We start from the raw sequence: 18,756 nt of genomic DNA, 5'->3' as shown, positions 1-18,756 counted from the left end.
TCTTAATCCCCATTTTACAGAAGAGGTAACTGAGGCAAAGAGAAATGAAGCGACTTCCCCAAGGTCACACAGCAGATCAGTGGCGGAACCAGGATTGGAACCCATATCCTTCTGACTCCCAGGCCCGGGCTGTAGCCACTAAGCCATGCAGCTTCCCATGCTTTGCACACAGTAAGTGCTCTATGAACACTACTGATGGATTGATTTAATCCTGAAAAAAAGTGACTGAGATACTGGCATAAACACAGTGAACCACTTTTATAAGCAGTGAGGGAGAATTAGAGATTGAAATGACGGTCCAATTTAAAAATAGCTGAGTAACGTTAAGCTTCACTGGCATATGACATGCATAAATGGGGATGAGCGGTCTATTTGAGGTTTTTTTTTTGAAAATCACCGCTTCGACTCACAGCATAAGTTCGGCTGTCCACTCCTTATCCTTCTTGGTGGCTTCATTCAAAACGGCCACGATTTGAGACAGGCTGGGAATCAGAAAGTGACGAGAGCCAGGCTTCAGGAACGGCCTTACCATCTGCCAGTAGAGAACTGAGGCATTGTAGATCAAAAAGTAATACCTGCAAAACAAAGCAGGAAAATGATGAATTCTCCTGGGCACCAAGGAGCGGTCTCATTATTAATCAATCGGTCACTCAGTCTCCCACTTGGTTCTGCATCACCCTGACTCGCACCCTCTCGAGGCTCAGTGGAAAGAGCCTGGGCTTCGGAGTCAGAGGTCATGGGTTCGACTCCCGGCTCTGCCACTTGTCAGCTGTGTGACTGTGGGCAAGTCACTTCACTTCTCTGTGCCCCAGTTACCTCATCTGTAAAATGGGGATTAAGTGTGAGCCTCACGTGGGACAGCCTGATTACCCTATATCTACCCCAGAGCTTAGAACAGTGCTCTGCACATAGTAAGCGCTTGACAAATACCGACATTATTATTATTATTATTATCCCCCACTCCCAGCACCACAGCACTTACGTACACAACCGGAATTTATTTCTTTATTTTAATGTCTGTCTCTCCCTCTAGACTGGAAGCTCGTTGTAGGCAGGGAATGTATCTGTTTATAGTTCTATTGTACTCTCCCAAGTGCTTAGTATGGTGCTCTATACGTAGTAAATGCTCAATAAATGTGATTGAATGAATTAGTCAATCATCAATAGTATTTCTTGAGTGTTTACTGAATGCAGAGCACTGTTCTAAGTGCTTGGAAGAGTACAGTTTAACAAAGTTGGTAGACATGCTTCCTGCCCCAAAGGAGCTTACAGTTTAGAGGAGGAGCCTAATAATGATAATGATGACAGTATGATAATAATAATGATGATAACCACAATTGTTAAGCACTTACTAGGTGGCAAACACTGTACAAATACTGGAGTAGAAACAAGACGATAAGGTGAGTAGATACACAATGATTAGGTCAGATACATTCATTCATTCATTCAATAGTATTTATTGAGCATTTACTATGTGCAGAGCACTCTACTGAGCGCTTGGAACGTACAAATCGGTAACAGATAGAGACAGTCCCTGCCCTTTGACGGGCTTACGGTTTAATCGGGGGAGACGGACGGACAAGAACAACAGCAATAAATAGAATCAAGGGGATGAACATCTCATTAAAACAATAGTAAATAAATAGAATCAAGGCGATGTACATTTCATTAACAAAATAAATAGGGTAATGAAAATATCTACAGTTGAGCAGATGAGTACAGTGCTGCGGGGAGGGGAAGGGAGAGAGGGAGGAACAGAGGGAAATGGGGGGAGAAGAAGGTTTAGCTGCGGAGAGGTGAAGGGGAGGTAGAGGGAGCAGAGGGAAAAAGGGGGGAGCTCAGTGTGGGAAGGCCTCTTGGAGGAGGTGAGCTCTCAGTAGGGCTTTGAAGATGGGAAGAGAGTTAGTTTGGCGGAGGTGAGGAGGGAGGGCGTTCCAGGATCGCGGGAGGACGTGGCCCAGGAGTCAGCAGCGGGATGGGCGAGACCGAGGGACGGTGAGGAGGTGGGCGGCGGAGGAGCGGAGAGTGTGGGGTGGGCGGTGGAAAGAGAGAAGGGAGGAGAGGTAGGAAGGGGTGAGGTGATGGAGAGCCTTGAAGCAAAGATACAGTCCTTGTGCCTTATGGGACTGAGTCTAGGAGGGAGAACAGCTCTCGAATCCCCATTTTACAGATGAGGAAACTGAAGCACAGAGAAGTTACTTGACTAGCCCAAGGTCACACAGCGGGAAAAACGACGGAACCGGGATTAGATCTCCGGCCCCCTGACTCCTAGGACCACCCTCTAGATATTACCCCATTCCTAAGGTGGAGGTGGAGTTGGATTGGGAGCACATAGTTGAAGGTAGAAAATAATAATAATAGTAATAATAATGGTATTTGTTAAGCGTTACTATGTGCCAAGCACTGTTCTAAACCCTAGAGTAGATACAAGGTAATCAGGTTGTCCCAGGTGGGGCTCACAGTCTTAATCCCCATTTTAAGATGAGGTAACTGAGGCACAGAGAAATTAAGTGATTTGCCCAAAGTCACACGGCTTACAAGTGGCGAATTCCAGATCAGAACCCATGACCTCTGACTCCCTAGCCTGTGCTCTTTCCATTAAGCCACACTAAATCTGAACAGCAGTAACTTTAAATCTGGGTCAGAGGATGCCCTTTCTGGGTTGCAGTAGTAGAAGTGTTAGTGTTAATGCTGGTTCAACTTTAAAAGTTGTCCCTTCTCAGGATGGCAGCTGGAGCCTTCCCAGTCCTCTACCAGTCTCTCCTACGCGAGGGAGAGTAAAGCGGAGGCCCGTCCATTCCATTCCTAGCTCGGGCAGTGGCTAGCGAGCGGCGGGCCGTTGGCTACGAGTCAAAACTCCCCCGGGCTGGGCAGCAGCGGCACGGGAGAGAGTCGAGGGCGGAGACTTGAGTTGATTGATTCATTCATTCATTCATCCACTAGTATTTATTGAGCGCTTACTATGTGCAGAGCACTGTACTAAGCGCTTGGAATGGACAAATCGGTAACAGATAGAGACAATCCCTGCCTTTTGACGGGCTTACGGTCTAATCGGGGGAGACGGACAGATAACGGCAGTAAATAGAATCATCAATAAATAGAATCAATTGAGTTTACTGCAATGGTAAACCACTTCTGGATTTTTACCAGGAAAACTCTATGGATCCACTACCAGAAAGATGGCCGATGGAGAGTGGGGCATTTGGGGAGAGATGGGTCCGTGGAGTCGCTATGGGTCAGAGACAACTCGACAGCAGAAGACAAGTCATAACGGTTGTACCACTAGTGCGGCCTAATGGAAAGAGATGGGCCCGGGAGTGAGGGAACCTGGGTTCCAATCCTGTCTCTCTCACTTATCCGCTCTGCGGCCTGGACAGGTCACTCACTTTCTTTGTGCCTCAGTTTCCTCATCTGTAAAAACGGAAACTAAATGTGTGTTCTCCCTCCTACTTGTGAGCCCCATATGGATACTAATTGTCTTGTATTGACCTCAGCATTTAGTACAGTGCTTGACACACAGTGGAAGCAGCGTGATGTAGTGGATAGAGCACGGGCTTGGGAGTCAGAAGTTCATGGGTTCTAATCCCGGCTCTGCCACTTGGCTGCTTTGTGGCCTTGGGCAAGCCACTTAACTTCTCCCAGTTAACTCATCTGTAAAATGGGGATTAAGACTGTGAACCCCACGTGGGACAACCTGATTACCTTGTATCTACCCTAGTGCTTAGAACAATGCTTAGCACAAAGTAAGTGCTTAACAAATACAATAATAATAATAATAATGTTGGTATTTGTTAAGCGCTTACTGTGTGCAGAGCACTATTCTAAGCGCTGGGGGAGATACAGGGTAATCAGGTTGTCCCACGTGAGGCTCACAGTTAATCCCCATTTTACAGATGAGGTAACTGAGGCACAGAGAAGTTAAGTGACTTGCCCAAGGTCACACAACAGTCAGATAAAAGTACCAACTCCATTGTATTATACTATTCTAAGCACTTAGTGCAATGCTCTGAAAATAATAAATGCTTAATAAATCTGATTGATGGATAAAATAATTTGGCTTAATTGGTAATTCTTACCTGGAATCTTCTTTGGCAAAGTTAATTGCTTTCATATAATGAATCACACTCTTCTCAAATTCCTCCTAAAATAGCACAAATAATTAAACTGAGTTTCATAGTTACATGCTTTACATAGATAGGTACATGCTTTAACCTCAACTGAATAAAAAAGTCACCTCTATCATTTGCTTTTTTAAAAAACAAATGCTAATGATGCATTTATTAATTTATATTAATGTCTGTCTTCTCCTCTAGACTGTAAGCTCCTTGTGGACAGGGAATGGGTCTACCAACGTTTTTGTATTGTATTTTCCCAAGTGTTGAGAAGCAGCATGGCCTAGTGATCGAGCACAGGCCTGGGAGTCAGAAAGACCCGCGTTCTAATCCAGGTTCTGCCACTTCTCTGCTGTGTGTGACTTGGGCAAGTCACTTCACCTCTCTGGACTTCAGTTACCTCATCCCTAAAATAGGGTTGAAGACTTTGAGCTTCTAGTGGGACAGAAACTGTGTCCAACCTGATTAGGTCATATCTACTCAGGCACCTAGGACAATATTGGGCACATAGTAATAATGCTGGTATTTAATGTTGGTATTTATTAAGCACTTACTATGTGCAGAGCACTGTTCTGAGCGCTGGGGTAGATACAGGGTAATCAGGTTGTCCCACGTGGGGCTCACAGTCCATCCCCATTTTACAGATGAGGTAACTGAGGCACAGAGAAGTCAAGTGACTTGCCCACAGTCACACAGCTGCCAAGTGGCAGAGCTGGGATTCGAACCCATGACCTCTGACTCCCAAGCCCGCGCTCTTTCCACTGAGCTACGCACTTAAATACCATAAAAAAGTGCTTAGTACAGTGCCCTATGCATAGTAAGTGCTCAATAAATACCACTGATTTACTGATTGATCAATCAGTTGCAAACCATTCAATATTCCCTCTCTTTTCTTCTGGACCATCAAGATATTTGACCTATTTCTCTTCTCCCTTTTGCACTCTGGTTTTCTAATTCATCTAATCTTCCTTCCAGAGTGTTACTCATGCTTCAGTCCACTGTCCGCCAACTAAACTCTACGTCCTTCTTAGGCAAACTACATGTTTCTTGTAAATGTAAAACTTTTCCAAGTGCTTAATACCCAGAAGGCACTAGATAAAGCACTTATGTACCTATCTGCAATTGTATTTATTTGTATTGATGTCGGCCTCCCCAAGTCTAGACTGTGAGCTCGTTGTGGGCAGGGAATGTCGCTGTTTATTGTTGTATTGTACCTTCCTTAGCGCTTAGTACAGTGCTCTGCACACAGTAAGCTCTCCATTCATTCAATCATATTTACTGAGTGCTTACTGTGTGCAGAGTAATAATAATGTTGGTATTTGTTAAGCGCTTACTATGTGCAGAGCACTGTTCTAAGCGCTGGGGTAGATACAGGGTCATCAGGTTGTCCCACGTGAGGTTCACAGTCTTAATCCCCATTTTACAGATGAGGTCACTGAGGCACAAAGAAGTGAAGTGACTTGCCCACAGCCCGCGGAGATGGGATTCGAACCCATGACCTCTGACTCCCAAGCCCGGGCTCTTGCCACTGAGCCACGCTGCTTCTACCATACTAAGTGCTTGGAAAGTACAGTTCAGCAACAGATAGAGACAATCCCTACCCAACAAAGGGTTCACAGTCTAAAAGGGGGAGACGGACAACAAAATGAAACAAGGAGACAGGCATCAATAGCATGAATCATAGCTCAGTAAATAGGAGTGAATGAATGAATGCAAAACACAGTTACTACCATTTGGAGGCTGCATTTGGACCTTTAAATGTGGGGGAAGTGAGAATGGACTTCAAGGCTGAACAAAACCAACATATGCGAAGCAGTGTGGCCTAGTGGATAGACCATGGGCCTGAGAGTCAGAAGGACCTGGGTTCCAATCCCAACTCTGCCACTTGTCTGCTGTGAGACCCCGGGCAAGTCATTTAAAGCTCACCTCCTCCAAGAGGCCTCCCCAGACTGAGCTCCCCTTTTTCCTCTACTCCCTCTACCCCCCACTTTCACCTCTCCGCAGCTAAACCCTCTTCTCCCCCCTTTCCCTCTGCTCCTCCCCCTCTCCCGTCCCCTCCCCTCGGCACTGTACTCGTCCGCTCGACTGTCTATATCTTCATCACCCTATTTATTTTGTTTAATGAGATGTACATCACCCTGATTCTATTTATTTGCTATTGTTTTAATGAGATGTCCTTCCCCTCGACTCTATTTATCGCCATTGTTCTTGTCTGTCCGTCTCCCCCGATTAGACCGTAAGCCCTTCAAAGGGCAGGGAATGTCTCTATCCGTTGCCGATTTGCACATTCCAAACGCTTAGTACAGTGCTCTGCACATAGTAAGCGCTCAATAAATACTATTGAATGAATTTATCTTCCCTGTGCTTCAGGTACCTCATCTGTAAAATGGAGATTAATCTTGTTAGCCCATGTGGGACAGGGACTGTGTTCTACCTGATGAGTTTATCAACCCCAGCACTCAGAACAGTGTTTGACATATAGTAAGTGCTTAGTAAGAACCTAAGCTATTTAGGCTGTTTCCCAAATCAGACTGTGGGAATTCCTGTTACAGTGGCATCCTTATAGGCTGCTGCTAAGAGCACCAAAAGGGAGATAACAATTTAGTCTCACCAAATTATCTGCAGAATGTGGAGTATGTAACTGGGCTTCGCATAAGTGAGCTCTGCCTAAAAACTGGTTTGAAGGAGGATTCCCCTTGAAGTACATCTGGAGGCAGGTAGCACTTATTTCAGGATACCCCAGCTAGGTAGAAAACGGAGAGAGAGAGAGAGAATATGAGTGAACGTGAGTGGAATGAGGTTTTTCTATTAGCACCATTATTAAGAGTAGTAACTCCTAACCAAGTATAAGATGATTCTTCAATATCAATCAACCAATCAGTGGTATTTATTGAGTGCTTACTGTGTGCAGAGCTCTATAATAATGATAATAATAATTGTGGCTTTGTTAAGTGTTACTATGAGCCAGGCACCGTCCTAAGCACTGGGGTGGATACAAGCCAATCGGGTTGGACCTAGTCCCTGTCCCACATGAAGTTCTCATTCTCAATCCCCATTTTACAGATGAGGTAACTGAGGTCTGGAGAAGTGAAGTGATTTGCCCAAGGTCACACAGCAGACAAGCGGCAGAGCTGGGATTAGAACCCATGAACTTCTGACTCCCAGCCCGTGCTCCACCCACTAGGCCATGCTGCTTCTGTACTAAGTGTTCGGGAGAGTACGGTATAACCGTTGGTAAACATGTTCCCTGCCCACTACAAGCTTAGAGTTGAGAGGGGTGAGAATTAATATGATTAAATCATTTATATTTTTAGAGGAAGTGCAAGGATAAATTGATGATTTACATGTCCATCAACTGCTATAGTGTACTCTCACAAGCACGTAGTACAGCGCTCTGCATAAACTAAGTGCTCGATCCGTTGTGGGCAGAAATTGTCTCTCTTTATTGCTAAATTATACTTTCCAAGCACTTAGTGCAGTGCTCTGTACACAGTAAGCACTCAGTAAATACCAGTGAATAAATAAATAGGATTGGTTAAATACTGAGTTTTGATGGATCGTGCCTACCAACTGATATTGTCCTCTCCCAAGTGCTTAATAAAGCGCTCTGCACAAAGTACTCAATAAATGCAACTGATTAACAGTAGAGCCTTATGGGTGGAATAAAGTTTGCAAGGAGGCAACGATCTGTTGGCTGGATTGCCCCATTCTGGGAGGAATGTGAGGTAGAAATGGTAGAAATCACTTCCCTTGAAATCACTGGTGGAAATCCCTGGTAGAAATCACTTCCCCCGACAATGATTCCACCGGGGGGTTCTGCTTTTGCCAATAGATCCACTGCACTGACAAGCACCTCAACAATTTGCAGTTCTATTCTGTTCTCATTTCCATTTATTTTCTCTCTCTACATTTGACTGATCTGAAAGATGCCCCTCTAATAATAATGTTAATAATAATGTTGGTATTTGTTAAGCGCTTACTATGTGCAGAGCACTGTTCTAAGCGCTGGGGTAGATGCAGAGTACTCAGGTTGTCCCATGTGAGGCTCACAGTCTTCATCCCCATTTTACAGATGGGGGAACTGAGGCACAGAGAAGTGAAGTGACTTGCCCACAGTCACACAGCTGACAAGTGGCGGAGCTGGGATTCGAACCCATGACCTCTGACTCCCAAGCCCGGGCTCTTTCCACTGAGCCACGCTGCTTCTCATATCACACTCGATGAAGGCAGATGAAATGGGTGTGGGCTCAATGGTGTCTTTTAGCAGTGTGTCCTAATGGTTAGAGCCAGGGCCTGGGAGTCAAAAACCAAGGGTTCTAATGCTGGCTCTGCCACTATACCTGCTGTGTGACCTTGGGCAAGGCACTTCCCTTCTCTGTGACTCAGTAACCTCATCTGTAAAATGGGGATCAAGACTGTGAGCCTCATGTGGGACAGGGACTTGTCCAACCCTGATTTCCTTGTATCTACCCAAGAGCTTAGAACAGTGTTTGGCACATAGTAAGTGCTTAAATACCACAATTATCATGATCACTGAGGTCTCCTGCAGAGAGATCCGGGGAGATTGGGAGAGGGGGTGTGGATGGTTCCGTGCAAACCTTCGCTGCTCCTGCAAAAACAAGTGAAGTGCACAGTCTGCTGGTGGGAATATCTTGGACCTGACATATTCGGTGAGCACCAAATCACGGGAATAAAACCGGCAGCTGAGCGGTGTGGGCCCATCTGACAGCCGGTCTGACAACCACAACTGGCTCTCGTCCGTGACATCGAGGAGATTCCATCTCATCCTGGCTTCCACTGCCTCAAAAGAAACGCAGCTGCAGGATGGGTCCACCGAAAAACCTCAGAAGAGCAGGTGGCTGCTGGAGCTGACGCTGTGGTTCCGGCCGTGCTTTGGACTCTGAACCGTGAGGGGCCTGAAATTCTGCTCCTTTAGCTAAAGCACCCTATTGATTTTTGCTTTTATTTTCCCTATTTACCTTTGTGTTTTATCCTTTCATTCCTTCAATCGTATCGAGTGCATACTGTGTGCAGAGCGCTGTACTAAGTGCTTGGGAGAGTACAAAATAACAATAAACAGACACATTCCCTGACCACAACGAGCTTACAGTCAAGAGGGGGAGAGGGGCATTAATAAATAAATGACAGTTATGTACATAAGTTCTGTTGGTCTGGGAGTGTGGACAAATAAAGGGAGCAAATCAGGGTGACGCAGAAGGGAGTGGGAGAAGAGGAAAGGAGGGTTTAGTCAGAGAAGGCCTCTTGGAGGAGATGGGCCTTTAATAAGGCTTTGGAGGAGGGGAGAGTGATTGTCTGTGGGATTTGAGGAGGGAGGGCGTTCCAGGCCAGAGGCAGGACGTGGGCCAGGGGTCAGCGGCGAGATAGACGAGATTGAGGTACCGTGAGAAAGTTAGCATTTGAGGAGTGAAGTGTGTGGGCTGGCTCGGAGGAGGAGAGTAGCGAGGAGAGGTAGGATGGGGCAAGGTGATGGACGGCTTATTCTGTTTTAGTAGTTTACCCCTCCTGATAGGTCTATTTCCAGTCCCCTCCCTGACTTGTATTTATAGATAGTAAACCCTTAGTAAAGATAGTAAAGGGCCAGGGACTGAATCTAATTCCCACCTGAGAATTCTTTTCCCGCACTTAGTGTGCCGCTTTGCAAACGGTAGGCGCTTAATAGATACTGTTTCTATTACAACTACCCTGCCACTTTAGGCCTCTGGTCAATGCTCTCTTAAATTAAGCATTGGAATGTGTCAGCTTATGGTTCTATTGTACTCTCCCAATCGCTTAGTACAGTGCTCCACTCAAACACAATTGAATGAATGAATGAAACACTCAATAAATACGACTGTCTGGTTGATTGATTGAATGAATTGCAAGGGACCAGAAAATGTGTTCGATTGCGTTGTCCTGGGCCAGGTTCTCTCACCCAAGGGGATGCTTTTGCGATCAGCACTGTCTTCTAACCCACATCAATTTGCCGAAATTTTAAGGCTCCCGGAGGGGCATATTGTCTTTACAGACAAACAACTCCTAGACAACAATGAAGGATCAATGCACAGTTCATAAAATTCAAAATTACCTGAAGTGCTTGTTCTGCACACAAAACATACAGATCAGAGCTGAAGCTTTCTGAAGAATCGAGGGCAGATTTTCCTTCGTTGGCCGCTTTGATGAATTCGTATGCCTTTTTCAGGGATTCCGTATCTTTAAAAGATAAAAATAAGGCAGGTACGAAGAATATTGCACCGATCGGCGATCCATCGATGAAACGCAGAATGGCAGAGGAATGAGATCGACCACATTCTTCGCCCACAGTAAGCGTCGTCTTTTCTGAGCGATATTCCCATTTCCCTCCACATCCCATTGCGTCAATTCAAGCACAGTTTCCCATAGTTCTGCAGTCAGTCTGTGGCCACCATTTTCCTGGTACTGACGTGGATGATCCCTAAGAGGAGCTTATACTCTGGTCAGGGAACGGTGGCTGACTCTTTCCCTCTTCAAAACCCTTCTTAAAAATCACCTCCTCCAAGAGGCGTTCCCAGACTGAGCTCCTCTTCTCCCTCTACTCCCTCTGCCATCCCCCCTTTACCTCTCCGCAGCTAAAGCCTCATTTTCCCCTTTTCCCTCTGCTCCTCCACCTCTCCCTTCCCATCTCCACAGCACTGTACTCGTCCGCTCAACTGTATATATTTTCGTTACCCTATTTATTTTGTTAATGAATTGTACATCGCCTCGATTCTATTTAGTTGCCATTGTTTTTACGAGATGTTCTTCCCCTTGACGCTGTTTATTGCCATTCTTCTTGTCTGTCCGTCTCCCCCGATTAGACCGTAAGCCCGTCAAACGGCAGGGACCGTCTCTATCTGTTGCCGACTTGTTCATCCCAAGCGCTTAGTACAGTGCTCTGCACATAGTAAGCGCTCAATAAATACTATTGAATGAAGCATAAGGTTAGTTGAAAAGGGAGAGGAGAAATAGGGCAAGTGTTGTGGCTCAGCGGCAAGAGCCCGGGTTTGGGAGCCAGAGGTCATGGGTTCGAATCCCGGCTCTGCCACCTGTCAGCTGTATGACTGTGGGCAAGTCGCTTCACTTCTCTGTGCCTCGGAGACCTCATCTGTCAAATGGGGATGAAGACTGTGAGCCTCACGTGGGACAACTTGATTACCCTGTATCTACCCCAGCTCTTAGAACAGTGATCTGCACATAGTAAGTGCTTAACAAATACCGACATTATCGCTCAACTGTATATATTTTCATTACCCTATTTATTTTGTTAATGAGATATACGTCACCTTGATTCTATTTATTTGCTATTGTTTTAATGAGATGTTCATCCCCTTGATTCTATTTATTGCTATTTTTCTTGTCTGTCCGTCTCCCCCGATTAGACTCTAAGTCCGTCAGAGGGCAGGGACTGTCTCTTATCTGTTACGATTTGTACATTCCAAGAGCTTAGTACAGTGCTCTGCACACAGTAAGTGTTCAATAAATACTATTGAATGAATGAATGAATGAATGATGGTCCTGAAGAAAAGAGGGGGAATATTGAATGGTTTGCAACTGCTAGATCAGTCAATCAGTGGTATTTATTGAGCACTTACTGTGCACATAGCATGAAACTAAGCACTTTTTTATGGTATTTAATAATGATGATTATTATTATAGTACTTGTTAAGTGCTTACTATGTGCCAAGCACTGTTCTAAATTCTGGGGTAGATAAAAGTTAATGAGGCTGGATACAGTCCCTGTCCCACATGGGGCTCACAGTCTTAATCCCCATTTTCCAGATGATGTAACTGAAGTCCAGAGAAGTGAAGTGACTTAATAATAATAATAATGATGTTGGTATCTGTTAAGTGCTTACTATGTGCAGAGCACTGTTCTAAGCGCTAGGGTGGATTCAGCGTAATCAGATTGTCCCACATGAGGCTCACAGTCTTCATCCCCATTTTACAGATGAGGTCACTGAGGCACAGAGAAGTTAAGTGACTTGCCCACAGCCACACAGTTGACAAGTGGCAGAGGTGGGATTCGAACCCACGACCTCTGACTCCAAGCCCGTGCTCTTTCCACTGAGCCACGCTGCTTCCCATACTTGCTCAAGGTCCCACAGCTGAAAAGTGGTGGAGTAGGATTAGAACCCAGGTCATTCTGACTCCTAAACCCCTGCTCTATCCACTAGCCACACTCTTTCTCATGCACTCCATTTCCAGGCCTACAGCACTTAACGCTCATTTCCTAATTTATTTTAATGTCTCCTCCTTTGGCCCATAAGCTTCTTCAGGGTAGGGATCTACCCCCCTCTATACTATAAGCTCACTGTGGGCAGGGAACGTGTTTGTCTTGAGAAGCAGCGTGGCTCAGTGGCAAGAGCCTGAGCTTGGGAGTCAGAGGTCATGGGTTCGAATTCTAGCTCTGCCACTTGTCAGCTGTGTGACTGTGGACGAGTCACTTCACTTCTCTGTGCCCATTTTACCTCATCTGTAAAATGGGGATTAACTGTGAGCCTCACATGGGACAACCCGATGACCCTGTATCTCCCCCAGCGCTTAGAACAGTGCTCTGCACATAGTAAGCACTTAACAAATGCCAACATTATTATTATTACTGTTGTATTCTCCCAAGCGCTTAGTACGGAGAAGCAGCATGGCTTAGTGGAAAGACCCGGGCTTGGGAGTCAGAGGTCTTGGGTTCTAATCCTGGCTCCGCCACTGGTCAGCTGAGTGACTTTGGGCAAGTCACTTCACATCTCTGGGCCTCAGTTACCTAATCTGTAAAACGTGGATTAAGACAGTGAGCCCCACGTGGAACAACCTGATGACCTTGTATCTACCCAGAGCTTAGAACAGTGCTTGGCACATAGTAAGTGCTTAACAAATACCAACTTTATTATTACAGAGAAGCTGCGTGGCTTAGTGAAATGAGCACAGGCTTGGGAGTCAGAGGTGCTCTATCCACTAGGCCACGCTGCTTCCTAACCTTGATTCACTTATATCTGCCCCGGCACTTAGAATAGTGCTTGACCCATAGTAAGTGCTTAACAAAGCACTCAGTAAGCTCCCCCTCTCCTACCTCACCTCACTGATTTCTTACTAAATTCCAGTCCGTACACTTCACTCCTCTAGGTCAGCTTGCTTACCGTGGCCCAGTTTCATCTATCTTACCATGGAATCTTTTCTCACTTGCTCCCTGTAGCCTGGAACTCCCTCCCCTTCCACATACACCAGATCACCACTCTCCCCACCTTAAATGTCTTAAGGCCACCTCTCCTCCAAGAAGACTTCCCTTATTAAGCGCTTTTTTCCCTGGCTTCCCCCCCCTTCTCTGTCATCTATGCACTTGGATCAGTAACCTTTGGGCATTTGATATCCAACTCACCCTCAATCCCACAGCACTTATGTATATATCTTTAAATTTCTCTTCACAACATCGCCAAAATCCACCCTTTCCTCTCCATCCAAAGCACTACCTTGTTAGTAGAGTCACTCATCATATCCTGACTGGATGACTGCAACAGCCTCATTTCTGATCTCCCAACCTCCTGTCTCTCCCCACTTCAGTCTATACTTCACTCTGCTGCCCGGATTATCTTTCTACAGAAAAGTTATGGGCATGCCTTCCATCTCCTCAAAAACCTCCAGTGGTTGCCTATCAACGTCTGTATCAAGCAAAAACGCCTCACTCTTGGCTTCAAAGCTGTCCATCCCTTTGCCCCTTCCTACCTCACCTCGCTTCTCTCCTTCTGCAGCCCAGCCGGCACACTCCGCTCCTCTGCCACCGCTCGCCTCCTCAGTGGGCCTCGTTCTCGCCTGCCCCGCCGTTGACCCCGGCCCACGTCCTGCCTCTGGCCTGAAATGCCCTCCCTCCTCACATTTGCCAAACTAGCTCTCTCCCCCTCTTCAAAGCCCTACTGAGAGCTCACCTCCTCCAGGAGGCCTTCCCAGACTGAGAACTCCCTCTCCCTCTACTCCTCCTCCCCTCCCCATTCCCCTTACTCCTTCCCTCTGCTCTTCCCCCTTTCCCTCCCCACAGCACTTGTGCATATCTGTCTATATTATTTATTACTCTATTTTGTTAATGACATGTACATATCTATGATTTTATTTATTTTGATGGTATTGATGCCTGACTACTTGTTTTATTTTGTTGTCTGTCTCCCCCATTCATTCATTCATATTTATTGAGCGCTTACTATGTTCAGAGCACTGTACTAAGCACTTGGAATGTACAAATCGGTAACAGATAGAGACAGTCCCTGCCCTCTGACAGGCTTATGGTCTAATGGGGGGACACAGACAGACAAGAACATTTAGACTGTGAGCCCGTTGTTGGGCAGGGATTGTCTCTATCTGTTGCCGAATTGTATATTCCAAGCGCTTATTACAGTGCTCTGCACAAAGTAAGCGTTCAATAAAAACAAATGAATGAATCAAAAGACATTTTTTCACTTTGTACAGGCAGATTTTTTAAAGTAAAACTGTGATCAGAATGGTTTACCTTGATGATTCTCTGCTCCACATAACAGTTGTCTGATCATCAGATCCATGTCGCTTTCAACTTAAGGGCTCCTTCGGAACAACAGCTGCAACAAATGAACAAGCAATCCAGGCACGGGAAATTGCGGTTTGTCAAATCGGAGATTTCCCAGTGGTCGGGTAATGGCTCACGTGGCAAGAGAAACAGCCGGTACACGACATTTCTGTCTTCTTTTAGAACACAGAGCTAAATGGGTCGGTCGTGGCAGTTCGGATCAGTGTGGGTTGCCTAAGGAAGCAGATCTGGAAGACGGCCTCCTGGCCGGCCTAGCGTAGCAGGCCGGGGCGTCAGAGGGTGACCTGGGTTCTGATCCCACCTCCCTCACATCCCAGCTGAGACCTTGGGCAAGTCACTTAACTTTACTAACTTCAGGTTCCTCCTCTGTAAAACGGGAATTTGATATTTGTTCTTCCTCCTAATTAAGTGCCCCATATGGGGCAGGGACTGTCTCTGGTTTAATTGTATTTTCTCTAACACTTAGTATAGTACGTGGCACAGAGTATGAGCTTAAATAAAACTAGCGTCATGTCTGTAGGGTCTCACAAGCTGTCACTGGGCTGAAATGGTCAGGATCGGCAAAGCCCTGTGAACCCTCCAAGGGACCCCCCTCCCCGGGATAAGAGGGAGGGAAATGGGGGCAGTGCCCTCTGCAGCGTGGCTCAGTGGAAGGAGCCTGGGCTTCGGAGTCAGGGGTCATGGGTTCGACTCCCAGCTCGGCCACTTGTCAGCTGTGTGACTGTGGGCGAGTCACTTAACTTCTCTGTGCCTCAGTTACCTCATCTGTAAAATGGGGATTAACTGTGAGCCTCACGTGGGACAACCTGATGACCCTGTATCTACCCCAGCGCTTAGAATAGTGCTCTGCACATAGTAAGTGCTTAACAAATACCAACATTAATTAATTAAGCTCACTCGCCTAACCGCACTTTCAATTCCAATCTGCAGTAAAATCAAGCCTCGCCAGCAGCACTGGTCCTCAGTTCCCTCATCTGTAAAATGGGGATTGAGACTGTGAGCCTCACGTGGGACAGGGACTGTGTTCCACCCAACTTGCTTGTATCCACCCCAGCGATTAGTACAGTGCCTGGCATATAGTAGGCCATTAACAAATATGGGAAACAGCAAGGAGAGGTGGATAAAGTACGGGCCTCAGTCAGAAGTCAAGGATTCTAATCCCGGCTCCACCACTAGTCTGCTGTGTGGCAAAGGGCAAGTCACTCAACTTCTCTGTGTCTCAGTACCCCCATCTGTAAAATGGGGATTGACACTGTGAGCCCCACGTGGGACAGGGACTGTGTCCAACCCAATTTGCTTGTATCCACCCCAGCGTTTAGTACAGTGCCTGGCATATAATAATGTTGGTATTTGTTAAGCGCTTACTATATGCAGAGCACTGTTCTAAGCACTGGGGGAGATACAGGGTCATCAGTTTGTCCCAAATGAGGCTCACAGTTAATCCCCATTTTAAAGATGAGAGAACTGAGGCACAGAGAAGTGAAGTGACTTGCCCACAGTCACACAGCTCACAAATGGCAGAGCTGGGATTCAAACCCATGACCTCTGACTCCCAAGCCCAGGCTCTTTCCACTGAGCCACGCTGGCCATTAACAAATAGAGAAGCAGCATGGCTCAGTGGAAAGAGCACGGGCTTGGGAGTCAGAGGTCATGAGTTCAAATCCCAGCTCCGCCACTTGTCAGCTGTGTGACTCTGGGCAAGTCACTTAACTTCTCTGTGCCTCAGTTACCTCATCTGTAAAATGGGGGTTAAGACTGTGAGCCCCACGTGGGACAACCTGATTCCCTTGTGTCTACCCCAGCGCTTAGAACAGTGCTCGGCATATAGTAAGAGCATAACAAATACCAACATTATTATTATTATTAAATAGGGGAAACAGCATGGTGAGGTGGATAAAGTACGGGCCTCGGAGTCAGAGGTCAAGGATTCTAATCCCGGCTCCGCCACTAGGCTGCTGAGTGGCAAAGGGCAAGTCACTCAACTTCTCTGTGCCTCAGTACCCCCATCTTTAAAATGGGGATTGAGACTGTGAGCCCCATGTGGGAGAGAGACTATATCCGACCCAATTTGCTTGTTTCCACCCCAGTGCTTACCACAGTGCTTGGCACCTAGTAAGCCCTTAACAAATAAGCGAAATAGCACAGAGTAGTGGATAGAGCATGGGCCTGGAAGTCAGAAGATCATGGATTCTAATCCCGGCTCCATGGCTAGTCTGATATATAACCTTGGGCAAGTCACTCAACTTCTCTGTACCTCAGTTCCCTCATCTGTAAAATGGGGATTGAAACTGTGAGGCCCACCTGGGACAGGGACTGTTGTCCAACCCAATTTGTTTATATCCTCCCCAGCGCTTAGTACAGTGCCTGGCACATAGTAAACACTTAACGAACACCACAGTTATTATCATTACCCAAGAGCTTAGAACAGTACTTGACACATAGTAAAAGCTCACCAAGTACCACCGTTATTATTATTAATGATTATTAAACTTGGGCAGGATATTCATTAATTCATTTATTCAGTTATTATTGAGCGCTTACTGTGTGCAGAGCACTATACTAAGCGCTTGGGGAAAGTACAATACAACAATTAATAGTGACAATTCATTCAATCGTATTTATTAATAACAATAATAATGGCATTTTGTTAAGCACTTACTATGTGCTGAGCACTGTTCTAAGTGCTGGGGCAGATACAAGGTAATCAGGTGGTCCCACGTGGTGCTCATGGTCTTAAACCCCATTTTCCAGCTGAGGGAACTGAGACAGAAAGAAGTGAAGTGACTTGCCCACAGTCACACAGCTGACAAGTGGCAGAGCCGGAATTAGAACCCATGACCTCTGACTCCCAAACCCAGCCTCTTTCCGCTATTGAGTCCTCACTGTTTGTGGAGCACTGTAAGCAGCGTGGCTCAGTGGCAAGAGGCCGGGCTTCCGAGTCAGAGGACGTGGCTTCTAATCCCGGCTCTGCAGCGTGGCTCAGTGGAAAGAGGCCGGGCTTGGGAGTCAGAGGTCATGGGTTTGAATCCCGGCTCTGTCACTTGTCAGCTGTGTGGCTGTGGGCAAGTCACTTCACTTCTCTGTACCTCAGTTCCCCCATCTGTAAAATGGGGATTAACTGTGAGCCTCACGTGGAACAACCTGATGACCCTGTATTTACCCCAGTGCTTAAACAGCGCTCTGCACATAGTAAGCGCTTAACAAATACTAACATTATTATTATTACTTGTCTGCTGTGCGAACTTGAGCAAGTCACTTCACTTCTCTGTGTCTCAGTTCCCTCATCTGTAAAATGGGGATTAACTGTGAGCCTCACGTGAGACAACCTGATGACCCTGTATCTCCCCCAGCGCTTAGAACAGTGCTCTGCACATAGTAAGCGCTTAACAAATACCAACATTATTATTATTATTATTACTTGTCTGCTGTGTGACCTTGGGCAGGTCACTGAACTTCTCTGGGGCCCAGTTCCCTCCCCTGGAAAATGGGGATTAAGACTATGAGCCCTACGTGAGACAACCTGTTGACCTTGTATCTACCCCAGGGCTTGCAACAGTGCTCATCACCTAGTAAGAGTGTAGCAAATACCATTATTATCATTATTGCTAAGCGCTTGGAAAGTACGATGCAGCAATAAAGGGGGACAATCCCTGCCCTGCCCACAAGGAGCTGACACCCTCTCCCCTGTTCCCTCCTCCCCCAGGGCGAGGAAAGGAAAGGAGAGACTGAGAATCCTTTCCTTGGGGGGTCCCCGGGGACCCCAAAAGCCAGAACCCCTCCCCTCCCCTCCCCTCCCACCAGCTTTTTCCCAGGACCAGACCTGATCAGCAGCTCGGGCAGAGCAACAAAGCATCCTCCGTTTCCTAGCAACCGCGCCGCTACGGGCTCTGCTCCGGGACAAACTTAGTATCCTAGGAACAGCCATTCATTCATTCATTCATTCATTCATTCATTCATTCATTCATTCATTCATTCATTCATTCATTCATTCATTCTAATAATGTTGGTATTTGTTAAGCGCTCATTGTATGCTAAGCACTTTTCTAAGCCCTGGGCAGGGATACAAGGTGATCAGGTTGTCCCACG

The 18,756-nt window shown here is 46.4% G+C and overlaps 1 protein-coding gene across 4 annotated transcripts in view; it reads right to left on the bottom strand.

The window, feature by feature from the left end:
- The window catches only part of CFAP46 (cilia and flagella associated protein 46), a 193,175-nt gene extending 174,625 nt beyond the window's left edge, over nt 1–18,550 (bottom strand). For all 4 annotated transcript variants that reach the window (XM_029061715.1, XM_029061716.1, XM_029061717.1 and 1 more), the window contains exons 1-6: nt 18,491–18,550; nt 14,617–14,701; nt 10,198–10,322; nt 6,724–6,855; nt 4,077–4,141; nt 411–575 (exon numbers count right to left, since the gene is read on the bottom strand). In XM_029061715.1, coding sequence (XP_028917548.1) covers nt 411–575; nt 4,077–4,141; nt 6,724–6,855; nt 10,198–10,322; nt 14,617–14,665 — 536 coding nt within the window. In that variant the 5' untranslated portion in view covers nt 14,666–14,701; nt 18,491–18,550. The remainder of the gene's footprint in view (nt 1–410; nt 576–4,076; nt 4,142–6,723; nt 6,856–10,197; nt 10,323–14,616; nt 14,702–18,490) is intronic.
- Between the last annotated feature and the right edge of the window lie 206 nt (nt 18,551–18,756).

Source organism: Ornithorhynchus anatinus, chromosome 3 (assembly GCF_004115215.2).
Source record: "Ornithorhynchus anatinus isolate Pmale09 chromosome 3, mOrnAna1.pri.v4, whole genome shotgun sequence".
NCBI lineage: Eukaryota > Metazoa > Chordata > Mammalia > Monotremata > Ornithorhynchidae > Ornithorhynchus > Ornithorhynchus anatinus.
The sequence above is the reverse complement of the archived record's forward strand: the minus strand, read 5'-3'. Positions and strand labels throughout refer to the sequence as shown.